The following is a 22,733-nucleotide window of genomic DNA, read 5'->3' as shown; positions in this document are numbered from 1 at the left end:
ATGGCTATTATCCAATCTGGGTACTTCAGCGCTTCCTTTATATTTTTAGGCTCAATTTGTGAGAGAAATACAGTGAGTGCACTGAGAAACATGTAGTGGGTGCACACAAGTTTCTCAGAGATGATCTGGTTTGTACTTCTGCATTTGGATCAGAGATGATATTCTCAAGGGGGGTGTGAGCTTTGATGTTTCCATGGCATAACTTGTATGCCCTTCAAGAGAGGAGTGACCCAAAGGACGACCAATGCCAAGGGGTGCGACTTCACCTATTTATGTATCAGTCAGTGCAATTCCCTCTTTTTCCTGATCACTTTCCTTTCCCTCATGATTACCTGATGCCCATTCATGTGGTGAGTAATCCAGGAAAACTCCCTCATCACTTCTGAAACTTACCTAGAGTTTTTTTACCATTATTGTGCACAAAGAATTTACACCCAAAAGTTCTTAGGTGAGTATGTTGGGTTTTCTTCCTCGAAGTAACTCATAGGGAGTCTTCTCAAGAATGTGTCTGACCATGTACCTGTTTAACAAGTAGTAGGTAGTATTGACTGCCTCAGCCCAAACGCTCTTAGGCAGTCCACTATCAATCAACATTATCCTTCCCATGTCTTCTAGAGTTCTATTCTTTCTTTCCACAATACCATTTTTTTGTGGAGTTCTAGGTGCAGAGAAGTTATGATCAATACCATGAGTGCTACAGAATTCAAGAAACTTAGAGTTTTCAAACTTAGTCCCACGGTCTCTTCTTATCCTTGATACAACACTCCCTAGTTTTTGTTGAATCATTTTGATAAACATACAAAATACATCAAAAGTTTCATCCTTGGATGCTAGAAACAAGGTCCATGTGTACCTGCAGAAATCATCAACAATTACAAACACATACTTTTTTTCTCCCTTGCTCTTAACTCTCATCGGTCCTTACAAGTCCATGTGAAGAAAATCCAGAGGTTTGGAAGTACTGACAACTTTATTGGATTTAAAGGATGACCTTACATGTTTACCTCTGACGCAGGCATCAAAGACTTTATCTAATGTGAACTCAACTTTTGGTAGCCCAAGGACCAGGTTCTTTGCTACTAGCTTGTTGGGCTGAGTCAAGCTGGCATGTTCTAGTCTTCTATGCCAAAGTAGTGGTTCTTCTTCCACCACACTCAAACATGTATGTTCACTCTGAGGAGAAGACATAATAGATATCTTGTAGACATTGTTATGTCTCTTGCCTTTTAGAACAATTTCATCAGTATCCAACTTAGTGACAGTACAAATTATGGAATTAAACTTTACCTTATTGCCTTTATCACACATTTGAGAAATGTTGAGAAGATTATGCTTAAGTCCCACTACATAGTACATGTCTTCTATAGCATGAGAGAGTGAATTACCAACTTTACCAATACCTGTTATTTGTCCCTTCTTCACATTTTCAAATGACACACTCCCTCCTTGGAAGGCTGTCGGTGAGAGGAAATTCTTCTTTTTACCAGTCATATGTCTTGAGCATCCACTGTCTAGATACCAGTCTTGATTGCTTCCTCTTACTTTAGCCTGAAACAAAATTTACAAGTTAGTCTTTGGAACCTAGATAAGCTTGGGTCCCTTTTTGTTGGAAAAGGATGAATCAAATCTCTTCTTGCATGGAAGGGGAGAGTTCTAACTCTTTTTTTTTTATTGACCTTAATCCACTTAGTTTGAACAGGGGGATTGATTATGGGTTTTTCTTCCTTCTTCACATGTTTAAGTAACACAAAGGTATTTTTGAACTGAGCATAAATTGAGGCAGGAAACCATCTCTAAAGTGTCCAACCTTCCCACAGTGAGTACACATCTTATTATCAGAAATTCCTACATACTTAGGATCAAACCTAGGTACAAGTTTCCTATATCCATTTCCTGATTTATTAGTGCTGCAATTTTCATTCAGTCAATTCAGTGCATCAGAAGACTTATGCCACTTGCTTAGCCTATATAGTTCGTACTTTTCCTTTTCAATGTTCTCTTGCAGTACTTTATTCCTACAGTCAGCATCATACAAACTATTTTTGAGCTCTTTCAGTTTTTTTTCAAGATTGTTTTGCAGATCATTCATTATTCCCTTACCATTAGTAGCAGATTGCTGCTCAATTTGAGAAGTAAGCTCAACGACCTGGTCCTTAAGATTATGACATGTCCTTCAAGATCAGCTTTGTTAGATTCAAGCTTATTAAGCTCAAGCTTAACACATGAAATGTTACTTACTAATTGATCATTTTCAGCACTTAACTTATCCATCTCACTCATCACGGTAACAATTATGGCCATTAACTGCTTTTAGACATAACATGGATATTTTATTTCAAGTTAGAGATACTTACTTGATTTGCTTCATCTTCAGCCTCTGAGTCACTTAGAGTCATCATTCTTATCACTTCTTCTTTTGTCTGGATCTCTTCAATTGCCATTAGGGCAACCTCAATGTTTTCATTTCCAAAATCAGCCTCCAAAGTTCTCCATATATCATGAGTAGAGACACAAGAGGACACCTTATAGAGAACACTCCTTGGTAGACTTCTATATTGCAGATCCTTTGCCTTAGCATTTTTCTGGATCATCTCATGATCCTTAACATCACATTCCTCCTCTCTCTTGATACTCTTGTTTACATCACTATCCACTTTGGTAGGTGTAATTGGTCCATGATTGACAATTATCCACAGATCAAAATCAGTAGCTTGAAGGAACACTTCCATATGCATTTTCCATTCATCATAGTGGTGTCCATCAAAAGAAGGTGGTCTTCCAATGTGCATTCTTAGCTGTATAGGGGGTTCAGCTTCAGCAACCTTGTGTAAATCGATCACAACATAAAGACTAATAGCCTCGTCCTCCTTCTCCTCCTCTTTATCACTTCCATTATCTTCATATGCTGCTAGAAAGGCTTATTTCATCGCCTCAGTGAACTCCTTGCCTAGGATTTTACCTTTTTTTAGGCCTCGCTCTTTCATCATTTCCCTTTTCTCCTTTTCAGCTCTTTCTTTCTTCCATTTAATTTTTCACATTGGATAGCCTTTGACCATGTGATCTCGTTTTTTACACTTGTAATACCCATCGCATGAAGATTTGTCAATCTGCTTAGGTTTGTTTACTGTTTTCTCTCTTAGATGCATTTTTAGGTCCAATTCATCATTGTCAGACTTATCTTCTTCAGATACCTATAAAGGCCTTTTTCCTCTTTGGTTCCTCCTTGCATAGTTCCAGCTTTCTCAGCTCATGACTTTATAAGTTTCCAATCAAATCGTCCAATGAAATCTTATCCAACTCCTTTTCTTCCTGGATGGCTGTGACTTTTGATTTCCATGAAGCAGGGATAATCCTTAGAACCTTGCTAACCAACTCTTCAGAAGTAAGTACCTTTCCCAGTGACTTTAGTTCATTTGTTATTATGGTGAACCTAGTCATCATCTCCTGAATAGGTTCAGACTCCTTTATAGAGAAGAGCTTATAGTTTCATGAGCAACTCAATCCTCGATCTCTTTACTTGATTTGTTCCTTCATGAGCAGTTTGAAGTGTATTCCAGATCTCTTTGCATTGGAGCATGCAGATATCCTGTTGTACTCATAAGGTCCAAGTCCACAGATGATGATCTTCTTGGCCTTTGCATTCTTTTCCATCATCCTAAAATCTGCTGCTACAAGTTCAGAGCGGTTTTTAGGAATAATTGCATTTTGCATTTGTTTGGTAGGAGTTAGTGGTCCTCGATTCACTATTGTCCATAGTTCATAGTCTTTAGTCGTTAGAAAATCTTCCATTCTTGCTTTTCACCAACTGTTGTATTTTTCGTTGTACAGAGGTAGTCTAGTAATTGACTGTCCTTCGCTAATTTTAGGTGGAACACTTATTTTTCTTCCAAGATCTCTCTAGGTGTTAATCAAGTTTGAGAGAACCCGCTCTGATACCAATTGTTAATTTGAGTGCCTTCCTAAATTACTAAAGAACGTAGTTTTTTGCCTTACTCCTTATGCATAAATGAAATAAACAGTAAAAATAAGAAAAATAATTTTTATGTGAAAAATTACACGGCTCAAAGGTGAAAAAATCACGCCTACCACGTAGGATTTTAACTTCAACTTTACTAGAACAAATGAGCCAAATGTACCGATTATAAGACCTGTAAACCAATACGTACACACTTCTCCTACTTTAGCAACTTGAATTAATTACAAGTTACCCTAACTTGCACACTCAAACAAATACTCCAACTAACAAGTTTTGGATTACATCTTGAATACAACGCGATTTTCTAGTACACATGAACTAACAAGCTCAAGAAGATCACTGACACTGATGATTACCTTGAGTGTTGAACTTGAAATGATGTATGTCGTTCTTCAGTTGACGTGCAAAAGGATAGTCTTCTTAGTCCATAGGAAAATTATTTAACTTCATAGTATTCCGATATATTTGGGAGTCCTACACACAGTCAACTTCTTGTTTGACAGCAATCCTAAAGTTCCAAGGACTCCGCGAGTCTTGTGACTATTGTCTATCACTTATGCGAGCAAATATTCTTGGGCAATAATCCTTATTGCATCGAGAGTCCTTTCCATCAATCTAGGACTATAGTAACTTTGTGTAAAAGTTACTATCTTGTAAGAACCGTCAACAGCTACCTTGAGGACCTGGTTCTTAGTACACATTTAACAGCTACCTTGAGGACCTCGTTCTTAGTACAAATTCACTGGACACACTTTATTAATCATCAAAACCCTAATTATTAACGATGCAATGGAAAGAGGATATTTTGGACAAGAAGTAACTATCTCGTTAACAGATCTAGTTTCTGCACCGTTTTAATTAGAATCTAGCAACTCACATGTTGATGTTGTACTCAACCAATGCAATTCTTGCCCTCTTCATGTGTCTTAATATATCTATTCTTAATCTGTGACTTTCCTTCTCCAACTCTCTAAATTTAGATGAAAAAAATTCTCACATTAATTGCTTACACATCTCCCAAGAATTCATCTCCATCACACTACTCTACATATCTGAGTACGCGACGTGGGTTTGACATTTAAGTCACTTTATATGTCTGCATTAGATTCAAATCAAGCAAATTACCCAAGTATAAATATGCTCATTAATTTGCAAGTTCATACAACCTTAAGCTCATCACGTTGCTCAAAACAATATGGCCAACTTTAGAACATTTCTTTTGGCCCTAGTCTTCTTTTCTTTCATATCCTTATTTCTGCCTTCTTGCTTAGCCTACAATGTGGTGAGTTATGGAGCTAGGGGCGACGGGGGAACGGACTCGACCACAGCGTTTCTTCGTGCCTGGTCGGCCGCATGCAGCTCCATTAGCCCAGCTAATGTTTATGTTCCTCGTGGAACATTTTTGATAAGAACAGTGACCTTCACCGGCCCTTGCCGGAGCAGAATTGAGTTCCGAGTAGATGGAACTCTTGTTGCTCCGGCAGATTATAACGCCATTGGCCATTCTGGCTTCTGGATTTTGTTTTATAAAGTTAGTAGGCTTTCTGTTTATGGTGGATCCATTGACGCCCAAGGAAGTGCTTTTTGGTCGTGTCGTAAAGCTGGCCGTTCCTGCCCCCAGGGAGCAAAGGTACGTTTATATTTCTTGAAACACGTAAATATAAATATTACTCGTTTCGTTTACTTTTACTTATCCACTTTGAATTTTGTACGCCCCTAAAGAAACAATAAATAAAGTGCATAATTTACCATGATACCCGTATTAATTGGTGTATAGTCTTAATGAATTTAAAAAATAATTTAGAATGAGTAATTAATGTTAAAGGCAAAACAGGAAAAATAAATTATTTTTTTCTTTATATGCCAAAAGTGACAAGTAAAAATAAAAATTTATTTTTAGAATACTTGACAATTAAAAGGGAACGGAAGGAGTACTAATTAACTTATTATTTAAAGGCTCTTGTCTAATCTTAGTATAGCCGTAAAATGAAATAAAAAACGTAAATCTCTACTTTTAACCTCATATGATCATTGCATGGATTAATGTTGAATGTGCATTTTGTAGCATAAATATGAGTATACTGATTACAAGTTATAGGTTTTTGAGTAACAAGAGAATTTAAAAGAATATTTTTCTTGTGAACACGTGTAATTCGGAGTATGGTTGATAATTTTGACCCTTATAAAAGATGGGACTCTTTACTCCCGGAAACATAGTTTAATTTATGCATCTGAATTTGAAATTATCATCAATGCATGCAAAGTAGAGACCGTAACGGATAAAATTTCTTCTATCATGTTATAAAAAATGCAATATGATAACAACTTTCACATTACTATTCAATATGTTATAAACTCTATGATTGAATTAATTAATGCATGCAGTCAATATCATTCTTTTGGTGCGATGATGTACTGGTAAGTGGATTAACATCAGTGAATAGTCAAACAAAGCATGTGGGTATTGATTATAGCAGCCGTGTTAGAGTTGAGAATTTGAAAATAAGAGCTCCAAGTAGAAGCCCAAACACTGATGGAATTCATATAGAGAATTCAAGAGGAGTTACGATTAAAGGCAGCACAATCAAAACTGGAGATGACTGTATTTCCATTGGCCCTGGCTCCATCAACTTGTGGATCGAAGAAATTGGATGTGGCCCTGGACACGGCATCAGGTCATATTAATTAAATGATTACTTTCATATTACTGTTCATTTTTTCTTTATGCTCAACATACTTCATCCCATTTTCCTACTCTCTGCACATGTTTGGCCTAAAGTCAAAATGTAATGTGAGGCCTAAACTTTTAAAAGATTGTTAAACACTTGAACTAATAAAATTTTGGATCGGAAAAAGAAGCTGAATAAGAATATCAAAGAGAAAGACAAATAAAAGGTAGGGGTTTCTGAAATATGAAGAGATTAGGGAAAAGAAAAATTAACTTTGACAAATTAAGGAAGAAAAGTAAATTTTTTATACGTTTTCTAATAAAAGAGTAAAAAGTTAAATTGTCAAATCAACTTAAATTGAAACGTTGAGAAAACAATTCATCTACCCATTTTTTAGTAAGTCAAATGGTTACTTTATTTATATACCTGTGTTTACCCGAAAAAAGGGGATAGAGTTGAATTTATGCGCAGTTCCGAAGATACGTGGTACAACTTAATACAGAATGCTAGGATAAATAAAAGTATGAATATAGATTGGAGAAAACGTGACCTAGGTCAATCAATTATGAACAGTGAAATTTATATTTTAACAAAAATAGAATCAATCTAAGAAATTAGAAAGATCACTCTTGCTTGTAGAGGGGATAATACAATTTTTGATAGTCTCCGTCCTCTAATAGATGCCTCACAAAAATGATAAAACAAGTCCTTTTATAGTGAAGGGGTTTGGCTCCAAGCATAATAAAATAAACATTCAGTGGGAAACCCATGATAAATCAGCTTTTTCATAATTTCTGCCAAGATTCCCTCTAGTGGGATTACAACGGCTTTTGTCTGCGAGCCTGATCTTGCTTAGAACCCTCGATTTTGGTTCGAGCTTGATTTCGGCTCGAACTTGTGATCTTGACTCGAGCTCGATCCCGGTTCGAGCCCTCGAACGGATTACTGGTCGATGTAGGTTGGTTTTTGGATTATCTGCATGATAGATCTACCCGCGCCATGGTTCGACTCTTGTTCGAGTTTGATTATGATATCGATCTCAACACGGACTGGCCTTCCCAGGCTCTAGATTAGTTTGTGCCCCCCCCTCTCCCCCCTTCGGGATCTTACTTCGATACATCACCTTTCGAACCGTACCGAACATGCCAAATTCATTTCGACCGTACACAGATAGTCCCCTCGTTTCTCAGAAATAAATATGGCGAGAAACGATATGATTTTTAACCGCTCGATTGGATTATATTTTGTTGATTCCATCAGGTTCGACCATGACGCACATGAACCGCCGTCGCTTTGAACCTATAAATCACTCTCACCTTTATCTTTTACCAATTTTACATCTTCAATCTTCTAAAATTTCTCAATCTCTTCTTGCAAAAAAGCTGTGATTTCTTTCCGAAAGGATCCCTCAATTCTACCAAATCTCTATCACCTCCTTCTGCTCCTTATTTTTGAATTCAAAAAATGGCGAAAACATCGTAAACAGTTCCTCAGAAAGAGAAATCTTCATCTTCACAGTGTGTCGCCGATGAGACACCGGTGGAACCACGGCCAGAGGAGTGTGTCCCTGGGGCGTGCGTCCTTACTTCAGATTTTAAAGTTGATAAAGGTTCATCGGTCCCTGGCCGGTGTGAGCCGGTATCGAGGTACATGTGTTCGATTACTGAGAAGCACCTCGATCTGTTAAAGAAGGACTACAATTGGGGTGAAAAAGAAGTGATAATACCTACCCTTTGATGAAGACATTACTTCTCACGTGAAAGGGTTTTTGAACGTATATACTTACCCTTTCACTTTGGGTCCCCTCGATTCCGTCGTTATCGACTTCTGTCGACAGTATCAGGTAACCTTAGGCCAGGTCCATCCTTCTTTGTGGCGGATCGTTATTCTGATCCGATATTTTATGAGCAAAATCGAGGGGATGTCGTTCACCTTTGATCATCTTATTCGGCTATACCGTCCCCGACTTTTTCGGGGAGGGTTAATAAAACTCCAGCGTCGGGCTACCAAAGCTTTGTTCTTGAGTATTGACGAGGACAGGGACCGGGGTTGGATGAGCAGGTTCATTCGAGTAAGGACTTCGGACCTGATCCCGACTGAAAAGATGCCCTTTCCCGAGGAGTGGAATTTGAAACGTAAGTGTGATTTTGCTGTTGTTTCTATTTTGTTCTTTCATTTGTTCTCTTATCGACACTCCCCTTTTCGTGATGTAGCGGTTCCCTGGATGCCCGGAGCGGTTCCCGACCTCAAGAATTGGGTACGGGCTCTTGTTTCGACTTCCACATATGTCGAGCGCTCATGGCGTGATTTGTCTAAGGGTCGGTGGGAGGCCAAAAACCACAGTAAGCTCATTTCTCGGAATCTGACAAGGCACTTCTCGATATATTTTTGATAAAGTTTCCCATATGCAGGTTTGGGTAAGGATGTGGTCTTGAGACCTCTGTCTAATGAGGAGGATGTCTCGACCTTCGTTCCAAAGCCTGTGAAGGAAAATAAAAAGAAGAGAGCTTCGTTGTCCGAATATCCAAAATCGAAGAAGATGACGGCTCGTAAACCAAACAAGAATGTCATTCCTTTGACCGTAGAATCCGTGTTGCGCCTAAGGGATGAAGAAGAAGAAGAAGAAGAAGAAGAAGAAGAAGAAGAAGAAGAAGAAGAAGAAGAAAATAATGAGTCCATGCTGGCTGTCCGGACGAAGAGAGCCACCGATGCTTCAATGCCAGCTGGATCGATGATGCCCTATGGGGCTCCATCTCGAACTGAAAATATACCGGAGAGTGGTTCTGGCAGAGTCCCCGAACTATCGGATATCGAAGACACCTCTCATCGGAATCAACCCGCAGGGGTTACAATCAGGGAGCCCTTCGAACCCCTCCGAGCCGAGGGGAATGCTCCTAGCGATTCACTTGAGGCAGCAGCGATCGAGGACTCGCCTCTCTTTCCCACTTTTTCCGCAGGGGTTATTCGGGAAGCTCAAGCTCTGGGGGCCCTTAATCTAGATAGGCCTCACGATGAAGAGGATCCGTTGTGTGACCTGTTTACTGGTATCGAGGACGTTGCCAGTGATGAATCGGATCTTTTTCACGGTTTGCGGCAGGCTTTGGACCAAGTGAGTCTTTTGAAAACCTTTTTGTTGGTATTGCCTTTATGCTCGTCTCTCGTTAACTTTGCTCCTTATTTCTTCATAGGCTGCGGCAGTCCATCGAGAACAATGTTCTCGTTCCCAAAATGAGCTGCATCGATACGTGGCCGACCTGAAATGCGCTATCGATGAGACGAACTCTCTCAAACTTTCCTTAGGACAGAGAGAAGAGGAAATAAAAGATCTCTGGGCCGAGCTGTCCAAGGCTTATCGAGACCAGAATGATTTGTCTGAGCAGGTAATGATGCTTTTGAAAACCTATGGGTTTGATACCGGAACGGTATCTAATATTTCGGTCTCACAGCTGCAGCAAAAAATCGAGATGATAGGGAGGCTGCGTGAGGAGGTCGATGTGATAAGGATGGAATCCTTGCGGTGGAAAGAAGGTATGGACCGCTTTGCTGCAGAAAAAGAGACCGCTCGAGCCCAGTTATCGTCGTCTGAAACCCAACTTCAGAAAGTGAAGGTGAAAAACCTAGTTCAAGCAAAGAAAATCAAGGAGCTTGAGGCTCGGTTGGCCTCAGTACTCGCCAAGGCCGAATCCGATGCCGAAAAGGCAAAGACTTATGCGGATGCGCTCATGGCCGTCTATCGGGCTGATGCTGAAGCTGCCCAAGTTCAAGCAAGAGAGGCAGCCGAACTTGCTAAGTACCGATCCAGGAGAGAAACCCTCGAGGAGATTCATGCTCGAGGCTTCGATCTCACGGAAGAGATAAAAAGGGCAAAAGAACTCGAGGCTGATGCCGAAGCTCTGGTTTCCGATGATGATGAAGACGACGACGGGCGCAAAAGTGGATCTGAGAACCGAGGAGGGAATCTGATAAAGAAAAGACCTCTCCCGTTTAAATAAATTTTTGTTGTAGCCACCCATGTAAATAAATTTTGTGTATAGGCCTCTTTTCTTGCCGACTTGCTTTTGATTCTGTTTCCTGGGTTGCTGTGATTTGCCTCATGAATATTTCCATAATATTTTAAACCAATTAATCAAACTCGAACCTCGCAGTCTCTTCAACCGAGCGAGTGTCTGCTTGTGCTCGATTTAATTATCAACGATTCGATTTTGAAGAGAATATAGCCCGTGGGCGTGATGGTCGAGCGAGTGTTTGCTTGTGCTCGAATTAATGTAGCCCGTAGGCTTGGTCGAGTGAATTATTCGAACTCGAATTAATACAGCCCATAGGCTATTTGGTCGAGTGAGTTTTTGCTCGAACTCGAGATAAAAAATAGCCCGTAGGCTTGATCGAGTGAACGATTTGAACTCGAATTAATGTAGCCCATAGGCTATTTGGTCGAGTGAGTGTTTGCTCGAACTAGAATTAAAGAATAGTCCGTAGGCTTGATCGAGTGAATGATTCGAACTCGAATTAATGCAGCCCGTAGGCTATTTGGTCGAGTGAGTTTTTGCTCGAACTCGAGGTAAAAAATAGCCCATAGGCTTGATCGAGTGAATGATTCAAACTCGAATTAATGCAGCCCGTAGGCTATTTGATCGAGTGAGTGTTTGCTCAAACTCGAATTAAAAAATAGCCCGTAGGCTTGATCGAATGAATGATTCGAACTCGAATTAATGCAGCCCGTAGGCTATTAGGTTGAGTGAGTGTTTGCTCGAACTCAAAATGAGAAATAGCCCGTAGGCTTATTTGGTTGAGTGAGTGTTTGCTCGAACTCAAAATGAGAAATAGCCCGTAGGCTTATTTGGTCGAAACAGGTTTTGCTCGAACTTGAGATAAAAAATATATAGCCCGTAGGCTTAATGGTCGCATTATATCTTAATTCTTCACATGTTATTACACGCCTGGGTTCGAGCCAACTTATACGAGCATGGCTCGCTTCGATAATTTGGCTCTTTACAGTTTTCCTATCGGGACCCTGTCGCTGTGAAGTAACTCTCTTACGGGGCCTCGGATATTATCATAAGTGCTGCACGACCAGTGGTTGCCTCATTAAAAACCTTGCCGAAAAACCCATTTGGGATAAAAATCGGTCTTAAGGAAAAAAGAGTGCAACGCGTGCTTTCTGATGAGAGATCCGTCCCCTGTTCAGACTTCTGCAGGGGTCAGTTTCGAGATGTAAACGAATATGGAAAGGTTGTACCTTAACAGTAGTACCATTTCAGATGTGATACATTCCAATTGCTTGATAACTGTTTGCCGTCTATAACGCCGATCCTGTATGATCCCTTTCCGATGTCCTCGAGTACCTGATATGGTCCTTCCCAATTCGGTCCTAGCTTCCCTTCATTCGGATTCCGGGTATTAATGGTAATTTTTCTTAACACTAAGTCCCCAGGCTTGAAATGGCGGAGCTTGGTTCTTCGGTTATAATACCTTTTGATTCGTTGCTTTTGGGCGGCCATTCGGACGAGGGCAGTTTCTCGCCTTTCGTCCGATAGTTCGAGGCTTGTGTTCATAGCCTCGTTATTTGATTCTTCTATCGAGAATCAAAATCTGGCACTGAGTTCACCAACCTCGACTGGTATTAATGCTTCGGATCCATATACTAAGGAGAACGGGGTTGCCCGTACTGGATTTTGATGTTGTCCGATATGCCCAAAGGACTTCGGGCAGGATTTCTTGCCATCTCCCTTTAGCATCGTTCAACCTCTTCTTTAAGTTTTGAATGACAGTTTTATTCGTTGATTCGGCCTGCCCGTTCCCACTGGGGTGGTACGGCGTCGACAGTATCCTTTTTATCTTGTGGTCTTCGAGGAATCTTGTTACTTTGCTGCCAATGAATTGCTTTCCATTGTCACATACTATTTCGGCGGGTATCCCGAACCGGCATATGATATGATCCAAAATAAAGTCTATGACTTCTTTCTCTCTTATTTTCTCGAACGCCTGCGCTTCAACCCATTTAGAAAAATAGTCAGTCATAAATAAAATGAATTTAGCTTTACCTGGGGTCGATGGCAGAGGGCCGACGATATCCATTCCCCATTTCATGAAAGGCCGCGGGGATAGGACCGAGTGGATTTGTTCTCCGGGCTGGTGGATCATTGGCGCAAACCTTTGACATTTATCATATTTACGAACAAATTCCTTCGTATCTTTGCCCATATCGATCCAATAATACCCTGCTCTGATTATTTTTTGGACTAATGTGTCGGCTCCAGAGTGATTCCCGCAAGTACCCTCATGCACTTCCCGTAGGACATAATCGACATCCCCCGGACCTAAGCATACCTCCAATGGTCCGTCGAACGTTCTTCGGTACAGTGTTCCATCTGAAGCCAGAGTGAATCGAGCAGCCTTGGTCTGTAGGGTTCTGGACTCTTTAGGGTCTAATGGGAGTTTTCCATTTTTCAAATATTCGATATACTTGTTTCTCCAATCCCAAGTTAAGCTTGTAGAATTTATTTCGGCGTGTCCTTCTTCGACTACCGATCTCAAAAGTTGAACCACATTTCCCGAGCCCATATCATCTACCTCGACCGATGACCCTAAATTTGCCAGTGCGTCGGCCTCATTATTCTGTTCCTGTGGTACATGCCGTAAAGTCCATTGTTTGAAATGGCGCAAAGTGATAAGCAATTTATCTAAATATCTCTGCATTCTACCTTCTCTAACTTCGAAAGTTTTGTTTACTTGACTCATCACCAGCAAGGAATCGCAGTTGGCTTCAATGGTTTCTGCTCCCAAATTTCTAGCCAGCTCGAGACCTGCAATCACGGCTTCGTACTCGGCCTCGTTGTTAGTCAATCTGATAGTTTTAATAGATTATCTAATAATGCCACCCATGGGTGGTTTCAAAACTATGCCCAGCCCGGACCCTTTTACGTTTGAAGCCTCATCCGTAAAAAGGACACATACCCTTGATGATGTACCTGATTTCAACAGTTCTTTTTCGGCTTCGGGTAAGAGGGCTGGTGTGAAATCGGCCACGAAGTCTGCTAGGACTTGAGACTTGATGGCCGTATGGGGTCGATATTCGATATCGTACCCACTGAGTTCGACGGCCCATTTGGCCAGCCGGCCTGATAACTCGGGTTTGTGCAAAATATTACGAAGCGAGTAAGTAGACAATACGCATATGGGATGACATTGGAAATACGGCCTTAACTTCCTTGAGGCGCTTATTAGTGCAAGCGCCAACTTTTCTAGGAGCGGATATCTAGTTTCCGCCTCTCCTAAGGTTCGACTTGTATAATAAACTGGGAATTGCGTACCTTGCTCTTCTCGAACCAGGACACCGCTTATGGCGACTTCCGACACTGCTAGGTACAAACAAAGTTTCTCATCGGTTTTTGGAGTGTGAAGCAGTGGTGCACTTGACAGATATCGTTTTAGTCCTTCTAATACTTGTTGGCACTCTGGGGTCCACGAAAAATCATTCTTCTTTTTGAGTACAGAAAAAAATTTATGACTTCGATCGGATGACCTCGATATGAATCGGCTTAGGGCGGCGATCCGACCCGTTAGTCTTTGCACGGCCTTTACGCTGTCTACGATGGTGATGTCTTCAACAGCCTTGATTTTATCGGGGTTAATCTCTATTCCCCGATGTGATACCATGAAGCCGAGGAACTTGCCCGAACCGACACCGAAGGCACATTTTTTGGGGTTGAGCTTCATTTTGTATTTCCTCAGAATCTCGAACGTTTCCTGCAAATGAATTAAATGGTCCTCTGCGCGCAGGGATTTGACTAACATGTCATCAATATAAACCTCCATTGATTTTCCTATTTGTTCTTCGAACATTTTATTCACTAGGCGTTGGTAAGTGGCCCCTGCGTTTTTTAGCCCAAAAGGCATCACATTATAACAATATGTCCCATATTTGGTGACAAACGAGGTTTTCTCCTGGTCCTCCGGGTTCATCTGTATTTGATTATACCCGGAATAGGCATCGAGAAAAGTGAGGATCTCGTGGCCGGCCGTGGCATCGATCATGCGATCGATGTTGGGCAATGGAAAAGAATCTTTGGGGCATGCTTTGTTCAAATCCTTATAGTCCACGCACATCCTAAGTTTGTCCCCTTTTTAGGGACTACGACTACGTTGGCTAATCATTCGGGGTATTTTACCTCCCGAATGGACCCTATTTTGAGAAGTTTGGTTACCTCGTCCTTTATGAAGGCGTTCTTTCTATCGGACTGGGGTCTTCTTTTTTGCTTCACCGGCCTGAACCTGTGGTCCAAACTTAGCTGATGCGTCGTTATGTCCGGCGGGATCCCTGTTATATCTAAATGGGACCAGGCAAAACAATCGATGTTATTGATAAGAAATTGAACGAGTTTCTTCCTGAGTTCAGGGCTCAGCCCCGTTCCCAAGTATACCTTTTGCTCGGGCCGGCGCTCGATTAATATGACTTGTTCTAGCTCCTCGATCGTTGATTTTGTGGCATCAGAGTCATCAGGAGTTACGAAAGATCGAGGGACCCTTTGGTCTTCATTCTCTTCGACTTTCTGGTTGTTAGGCTGGGTTGGAGTCACTGTCTGTGATTGCTATTTGGTGTCCTATTCTCCTTCCGGGCCCGGGCCCTTTATCGGCAAAAGTGAGGACATTGGTTTGGCTTCATCGACGGCGAACATTTCTTTTGCGGCTGGCTGCTTCGCGTATACCGTTTTGACATCTCCCGATGCCGGAAATTTAAGGACCTGGTGCAGGGTCGAAGGCACGGCTCTCATGTTGTGGATCCATGGCCTTTCGAAAAGGGCGTTATACCTCATATCGCCTTCGATCACGTGAAACTTTATTTCCTGGACAGTTCCGGCCACATTTATTGGCAAGGCTATCTCCCATTTGGTGGTTTTTCATGCCATATTGAACCCGTTTAGGACCAGAGTTGCAGGCACTATTCGATCCTGCAGGCCGAGCTGCTCTATTACCTTCAATCAGATGATGTTAGCCGAGCTACCTGGATCGATCAACACACGCTTAATCTTAGTTTTATTTACGAGTACGGATATTACCAGTACGTCATTGTGAGGTTGGATGACCCCTTCTGCATCTTTATCACCAAAGGACAAAGTCCCCATGGGTGCGTACTCTTGAGTCCGAGATCGCTTTTCCCTCACCATCGATATTTTAGTGCGCTTAAGCATCGGTTCCCGGGGGGTATCGGTGCCACCGATGATCATGTGGATAATGTGTTGTGGTTCTTCTTGCTAGTTCTGCTTGCTGACATCCCTACTTCTAAAATGGCTCTTTGCTCTATCACTCAGAAACTCCCGAAGGTGCCCTTTGTTAAATAGGCGAGCTATTTCCTCTCTTAGTTGCTTGCAATCTTCCGTTCTGTGGCCATGGGTTTCCATGGTATTCGCACGTTTGATTGGGATTTCTCCGGGAAGGATTGGTTTGCATTGGTTGGGGCCATTTAGTGTCTTCGATACGTCCGATGGACGATACGAGAGCGGATGCGCCAACGCTGAAGTTATACTCTGATAATCGAGGTGCTTCTATAGGCTCAGCATATTTGTTGAAGCCGCTCTTACTCATAAACCCCCGAGAATTTTGTCCCCGATCAATTCTTTGACTGTTCCGAACTGCATTGCGTGTTGAACCATTATTTACTCGATCGGTGATGTATGGTCGATATCGGTCTCTGTTTGACCTTTGTTCTCTGTCGATCTGCTTTTGATTAATAATTGTCCTGTTCTGATGAACAGGTCCGTACGGGGTCCCCGACTGATCGTCCTCGACCCTAATTTTTGATTGATATCGGTTATGTACATCTGCCCAAGTTACCGCCGGGTACTCGATCAAATTTTGCTTCAGCCGATGTGATGCTGTCGAACTTAGCTCGTTCAATCCTTGGGTGAAAGCTTGTATGGCCCAGTCGTCGGTGACTGGGGGTAATTCCATACGTTCCATTTGAAATTGGGATACGAATTCTCTCAGCATTTCTCCCTGCCTTTGCTTTACTTTGAAGAGGTCTGATTTTCTCGTTGCGACCTTTATGGCACCAGCATGTACTTTTACGAACGAATCTGCCAACATGGCAAAAGAATTGATGGAATTTGGTGGTAAATTGTGGTACCAAATCATAGCTCCTTTCGAGAGGGTCTCCCCGAACTTTTTCAATAGCAAGGATTCAATCTCGTTATCTTCCAAATCGTTGCCTTTTATGGCACACGTGTAAGAGGTGACATGTTCGTTAGGATCGGTCGTACCGTTGTATTTAGGAATTTCGGGCATACGAAACTTTTTGGGGATTGGCTTCGGTGCCGCACTCGATAGAAAAGGCTTTTGTATGAATTGTTTTGAATCAAGCCCTTTTATCATTGGCGGAGCTCCCGGGATTTGATCGACCCTGGCATTATACGTCTCTACCCTCTTGTCGTTAGCTTCGACTCATTTCGTGAGTTCCTCGAGCAGTTTAGTAATTCCGGGATTAGTCCCCGATTCCTGCTCGTTAGATTTTACTATGGCAGGCTCTGTTCTGGGGGTGACCTCTCGAAGTGGGTTGGAAACCGACCTGCTTTGTGCGCGAGTTTGGCTCTGTAGCTGAGCTATTGCTAATTGTTGGGCTTGTAACATCTCGAAGATCATGCGTAAGCTGGCCCCGATCTCCTACGGGTTTTGGGTGTCTTGGGCTACGGATCGAGCACCGCCCTGAATTCTTCTTTCCGGTTCGAAACGCTGGTTCGCTTCCAAAGCAATTTATGAATTGACATCTAGTGGTATTCCGGCTCGAATCTCGGGTAGTGCCAAGTTGTTGGTTTCATCTTGAAGGCCAGCTTCGTAATCGGTCGGCGAAGCCATTTGGTCGGTGGCTATTCATAGCCGAACCTGAATTGAAGGTTGTTTTCGGAAATAAGTGACCACTATTATTCTCGGCCCCACGGTGAGCGCCAAACTGTTTACTCGAAAAAAGGGGATAGAGTTGAATTTAGGCGCAGTTCCGAAGATACGTGGTACAACTTAATACAGAATGCTAGGATAAATAAAAGTATGAATATAAATTGGAGAAAACGTGACTTAGGTCAATCAATTAGGAACAGTGAAATTTATATTTTAACAAAAATAGAATCAATCTAAGAAACTAGAAAGATCACTCTCGCTTGTAGAGGGGATAATACAATTTTTGATAGTCTCCGTCCTCTAATAGATGCCTCACAAAAATGATAAAACAAGTCCTTTTATAGTGAAGGGGTTTGGCTCCAAGCATAATAAAATAAACATTCAGTGGGAAACTCATGATAAATCAGCTTTTCCATAGTTTCTGCCAAGATTCTCTCTCGTGGGATTATAACGGCTTTTGCCTGCGAGCCTGATCTTGCTTAGAACCCTCGATTTTGGTTCGAGCTTGATTTCAGCTCGAACTTGTGATCTTGACTCGAGCTCGATCCCGGTTCGAGCCCTCGAACGGATTCCTGATCGATGTAGGTTGGTTTTTGGATTATCTGTACGATAGATCTACCCGCGCCATGGTTCGATTCTTGTTCGAGTTTGATTATGATATCGATCTCAACACGGACCGGCCTTCCCAGGCTCTAGATTAGTTCGTGCCCTCCCCACTTCGGGATCTTACTTCGATACATCACCCTTCGAACCGTATCGGACATGCCAAATCCATTTCGACCGTGTACAACCTGAAAAAAATTAATTTCTTTATATGATTAATAATTTAACTTGTGGCTCAAATATGACGTTCATCTTGATAGTTTGTTTTACTCTTGCAGCATCGGAAGTTTGGGAAGCAGTAATAATGAAGCTGGAGTTGTGAATATAACAGTAACCAATTCGGTTTTCACAAAGACACAGAATGGTGTTAGAGTAAAGTCATGGGCAAGACCAAGTGGTACCTATGCTAAAAATCTCATGTTCAGAAATCTTATAATGAGGAATGTTGGGTACCCCATAATCATTGACCAAAACTATTGCCCTGATAATAGTTGCCCTCATCAGGTATATCATAAATTTATCTCCAACAAAATTTCAACTTATTTCGTCTACTTTTCTTTTGACCACAATAAAAAGACCAAGTGTAATAACGCTAACACGGTATATGTAAAATTTAATTATAAGGATAATTGCACCTTTCATTCCCCAGTTATTGGTAAATTTTGATTTTAGACCTTGTGATTCTTCACTAAGAATATTTAACCTTGATCGGATTAAGATTGTGCTTTGATCCTTTAAAATTTGTCGTATTAAAATTATTTTTAGAGCTGAAATATGGAGTAAGAATACACATTTAACATAATTAATGGGTAGTTAAAATAGTTTTAACAGTTAATAATTCCTTAAATTTGTAATTGTTCACAACCAAAAATCAAATTTCATATTTCAGTTAATTGAAGGTTAAATATGCTTAACAAAATTTCACAAGGATTAAAATCAGAATTTGTTTATATTTGAGGGACTAAAAGTGCAAATTGTCCAAATTTATATTACATAAATTGATAATGACATCATTCTAATTTATCTAAATATAAAGCACCATAAAAGAATAACTAACATTACAACTGTCATTTATATATAAATAAACTTACTGTTTTCTGTGACATGAATATAGAATTCAGGAGTAAAGGTGAGTCAAGTAACATACAAGAATGTGAAAGGAACATCGTCCACACAAGTAGCCATGAAATTTGATTGCAGTTACACAAATCCATGCACCGGAATCAAACTGCAAGACATAAAGCTTACTCACATTGATCGCCTAAGAAGACCAGCAATATTGTACTGTAGAAATGCAAGGGGAAGACATAGCGGCACAGTCATTCCCAAGGGTTGCTTCTGAAAGAATGAAGAAAAAAAAGCAGAAAATGATTCGTAATAGTTAAAATTAACATGTTGTACCTTGTATTAATTAAAAGTATCTGGATTGTCTTTAAAGGATTTAGTCAAGTTATTATTTTATCTATAGTATCCTAGGGGCCTCTAGAAAAATTAGTTTTGGGGAAGCGAAAGAATCTCCATTGTATCTATATATGTGTTATTGTGTTGAACAAGAGAATGATGAGAAGATAAAATACAAATATACATGTTGTTAAAACAATTTAGCTGTTATAAAATATTATATTATGTAGTGGATGTTTATAACTTTTAAATAAGTTACTCCCGCTACTCTTCTCCATTAATTTCCCACTACTTCTTATCATTATGGTTGTAACTCCCACACCTCCATAACATTCTCCATGATCTTCCCTCATGATCTTAATAGTTAATACCATATTTATGACATCCCTTTGTATTACCTAAATATCATCCTATAAATAGAGGGTTTGGTGATCGCATTGTATACACTTGAATACATGGAAGAAATAAGAATCTCTCCTCTCTTTCTCTCTATATCTCTTATTTTTTCTTGTTTTATATTGTTATTTTGAGCTAAGTTTATTAACACGTTATCAGCACGAAACTCTAATTTTTTTTTATTTCAATTAATATCTTAAAGTACGAAGATAACCAAGTCCATTGTTGAACTACAAAAATGTTGACTACCTAGAATCATGGGTGAAGCTACCTTCCACCGAGGGTGGTCAACTGACCACCCTTCGCCGAAAAATTATACTACATATAAGGTAAAATATTACTTATTATTGATTAAAAATAGACCTTGAACATCCTTACATAGCCCACTGACAGAGGTTTGAACACCCTTGTTGAATTTTCTGGCTTCGCCACTGCCTAGAATCAATTAGGTTGCCAGTGGAAGCTCGAGTATTTCATATGTGAATCAATTTGCTTCAATTGTCGAGAGAGTGTTTTTTTTCATTCTTCCTATAAATTCTAATTTTAATATTTGGGATTTAAGATTTGGTATTATTCATATTACACAAAATACAATATTATTTGTGCAGGAAAATGAGCTTGTTGAATCAAGAAGAACCATATCCAATCTTTTGATTTGCTTTTGTATTATACGTGTCTGTGGGCAGTCACTTTTTGGCGATTGATGGAAAATATACAGTGACGTGGGTCATTAGAATTAGAAATTTGATTTTCATAAAAAAGAAAAAAAATTGACAGTGTTGTAGATTAAACGCAAGTAATTTACGCTGTTATTCATATTAGTTGTGACCTTCGCTGCAGTGTTATCTAATACTCCTCGTGATTAAAGGCTCAAGGGTGATGCACTATAGCCTATTATGCCAAAGGATGAGGATAAGATGGTGGGTTTTAAGTCACAACACATCATGAGGGTAAGATATCGGATTTTGAGTCCTGATACATTATGATAATAAAATATTGGGTTTGAGTCTCAGCATATTATGGTATGCCATACTTTTATAAGGGTAAGACATTGGGTTCTAGTCCCAATGCACCATATTGATGATATAATGATGACTAATGCAAAATAATATAATTTAGATAAAAAGCTCGTCCCACTGGATATGCTCCATTCCCTGAAGAGAATATGTTAGTAGTGCATAATAAGTCTAAATGAAGACAAATGGTTGACGAATGAACATTGGTGTGGCAAATGATAAAATAATAATAATAGTCATCATTATGTTAAGTACAAAAGGAAGAACAATAAGGGTTCTTAAAATAATTCTTCAAAAGGTGAATGCAATGTTTACTATCAAATTGGTATGAAAAAATAATAAAGTACATCGAGATGATTATACTCCATTCTTTGAAGAGAATGTGCTTATGCATGATTGAATAAATATTACAACTCACATCTATGGGAGGTTTGAGAGAAATAAAGATAATGAACATTACTGTGTGGTTACATGAATATGTCATTGGCCGCGTACATGTGGTACGCCAAAAATATTTTGCCATGCCTTATAAAAGGTTATTAAAAGCAAAATTAAAGCAAGAAATAATTTTGCTTATGATGATTTTGACCATGATAATTATTATGATATAATTTTCTCCGTAAATGAGACATTCACCATATGGATGGTATGACAAAAGATCTTCTAGTATAAAATTAATTAAGAACTCCGGAAGAACTAATTTGTTACTATCTGAATAAATAAAATTGTTCTTGACATTGATATTATAGTAAGTCTCAAAAGAAACTTTTTGAGTTTCAAATGTATAAGCCAAAGTGGTTGGCATATTGAGACTATAAATTAAAGGAAGATTGAATATCTTTATATTACTATAATCATACCGGGTAAATATAAAAGGTTACCGACTTTTCTTCTATTTGTACTAAACAAGTATAAGCATGATGATGCAATCACATGTCACAAGTAAAATAGAGGTTTACTGAAATAAATATTAGTTGGCATAACCGTTTGGCCATCCCGGTTCAATTATGATGCGAAAATTAATTGAGAATTCACATTGGCATATATTGAAGAAATAGAAGATTCTTTAAGAATTCTCTTGTGCTGCTTATTCTCATGATATACCAGCTAAGGTTGGGATTCAATCCCTTGATTTATGAATTGAATAAAAGGTGATATATTTATGGGCCTAGTCACCTGCCATGTGGACTATTTACTATTATACGATTTTAATAGATGCATCTATTGTATGGTCACATGTGCGTTTGTTATCAACTTGCAGTTTAGATTTTGTAAGGTTGCTTGCTCAAATTATTGGAGCATAGTTCCAGTATGTAAATTATGATGATTTATCTTGATAATACTGGTTTAAATCCAAGTTGATTTAGCAGAAATTGTATGCCTCCAATTATAGCTAAACCATTGGTGATGAGAACAAAACTCCCAAAACATAATTTGGTACAATGTATATTATTTAATATACAACATCACTTGTACGCATCTAGCCAATAAGTTAAGATAAATTCTCCCTATCATAATTGGTTCAGGGTCAAGAACCAAATAATTTTCATCTAGAGATATGGATGTATTATATGATTTAATTGTCCTACCATAATGCACAAAGATGGTCCTCAAAAGAATGTTGGGATATGTATTGGTGATCGTAACATTAGGGGGAGAAAATGGGCACCTGAAAAAATAATACATGGAATGAATTATTATGTATACATCTAGCTCCTCGTACAAGAAATGTGAACTTGAAGTTCAAGTGATAATTCATTTGCAAAATATTGCCAGACACATTTG

General features: G+C 39.8%; 1 protein-coding gene across 1 annotated transcript; it reads left to right on the top strand.

Annotated features, from left to right (window-relative positions):
* Positions 1-5,091: 5,091 nt before the first annotated feature.
* Positions 5,092-19,735, top strand: LOC104099928 (polygalacturonase-like). The gene is made up of 4 exons (XM_009607064.4): positions 5,092-5,606; positions 6,362-6,651; positions 18,414-18,639; positions 19,250-19,735. The coding sequence occupies exons 1-4, from the start codon at positions 5,172-5,174 to the stop codon at positions 19,475-19,477; spliced, it is 1,179 nt and encodes a 392-aa protein (XP_009605359.1). The 5' UTR covers positions 5,092-5,171; the 3' UTR covers positions 19,478-19,735.
* The last annotated feature ends 2,998 nt before the right edge of the window (positions 19,736-22,733 follow it).

Source organism: Nicotiana tomentosiformis, chromosome 6 (assembly GCF_000390325.3).
Source record: "Nicotiana tomentosiformis chromosome 6, ASM39032v3, whole genome shotgun sequence".
NCBI lineage: Eukaryota > Viridiplantae > Streptophyta > Magnoliopsida > Solanales > Solanaceae > Nicotiana > Nicotiana tomentosiformis.
This window is presented reverse-complemented; position numbering and strand designations above follow the sequence as displayed.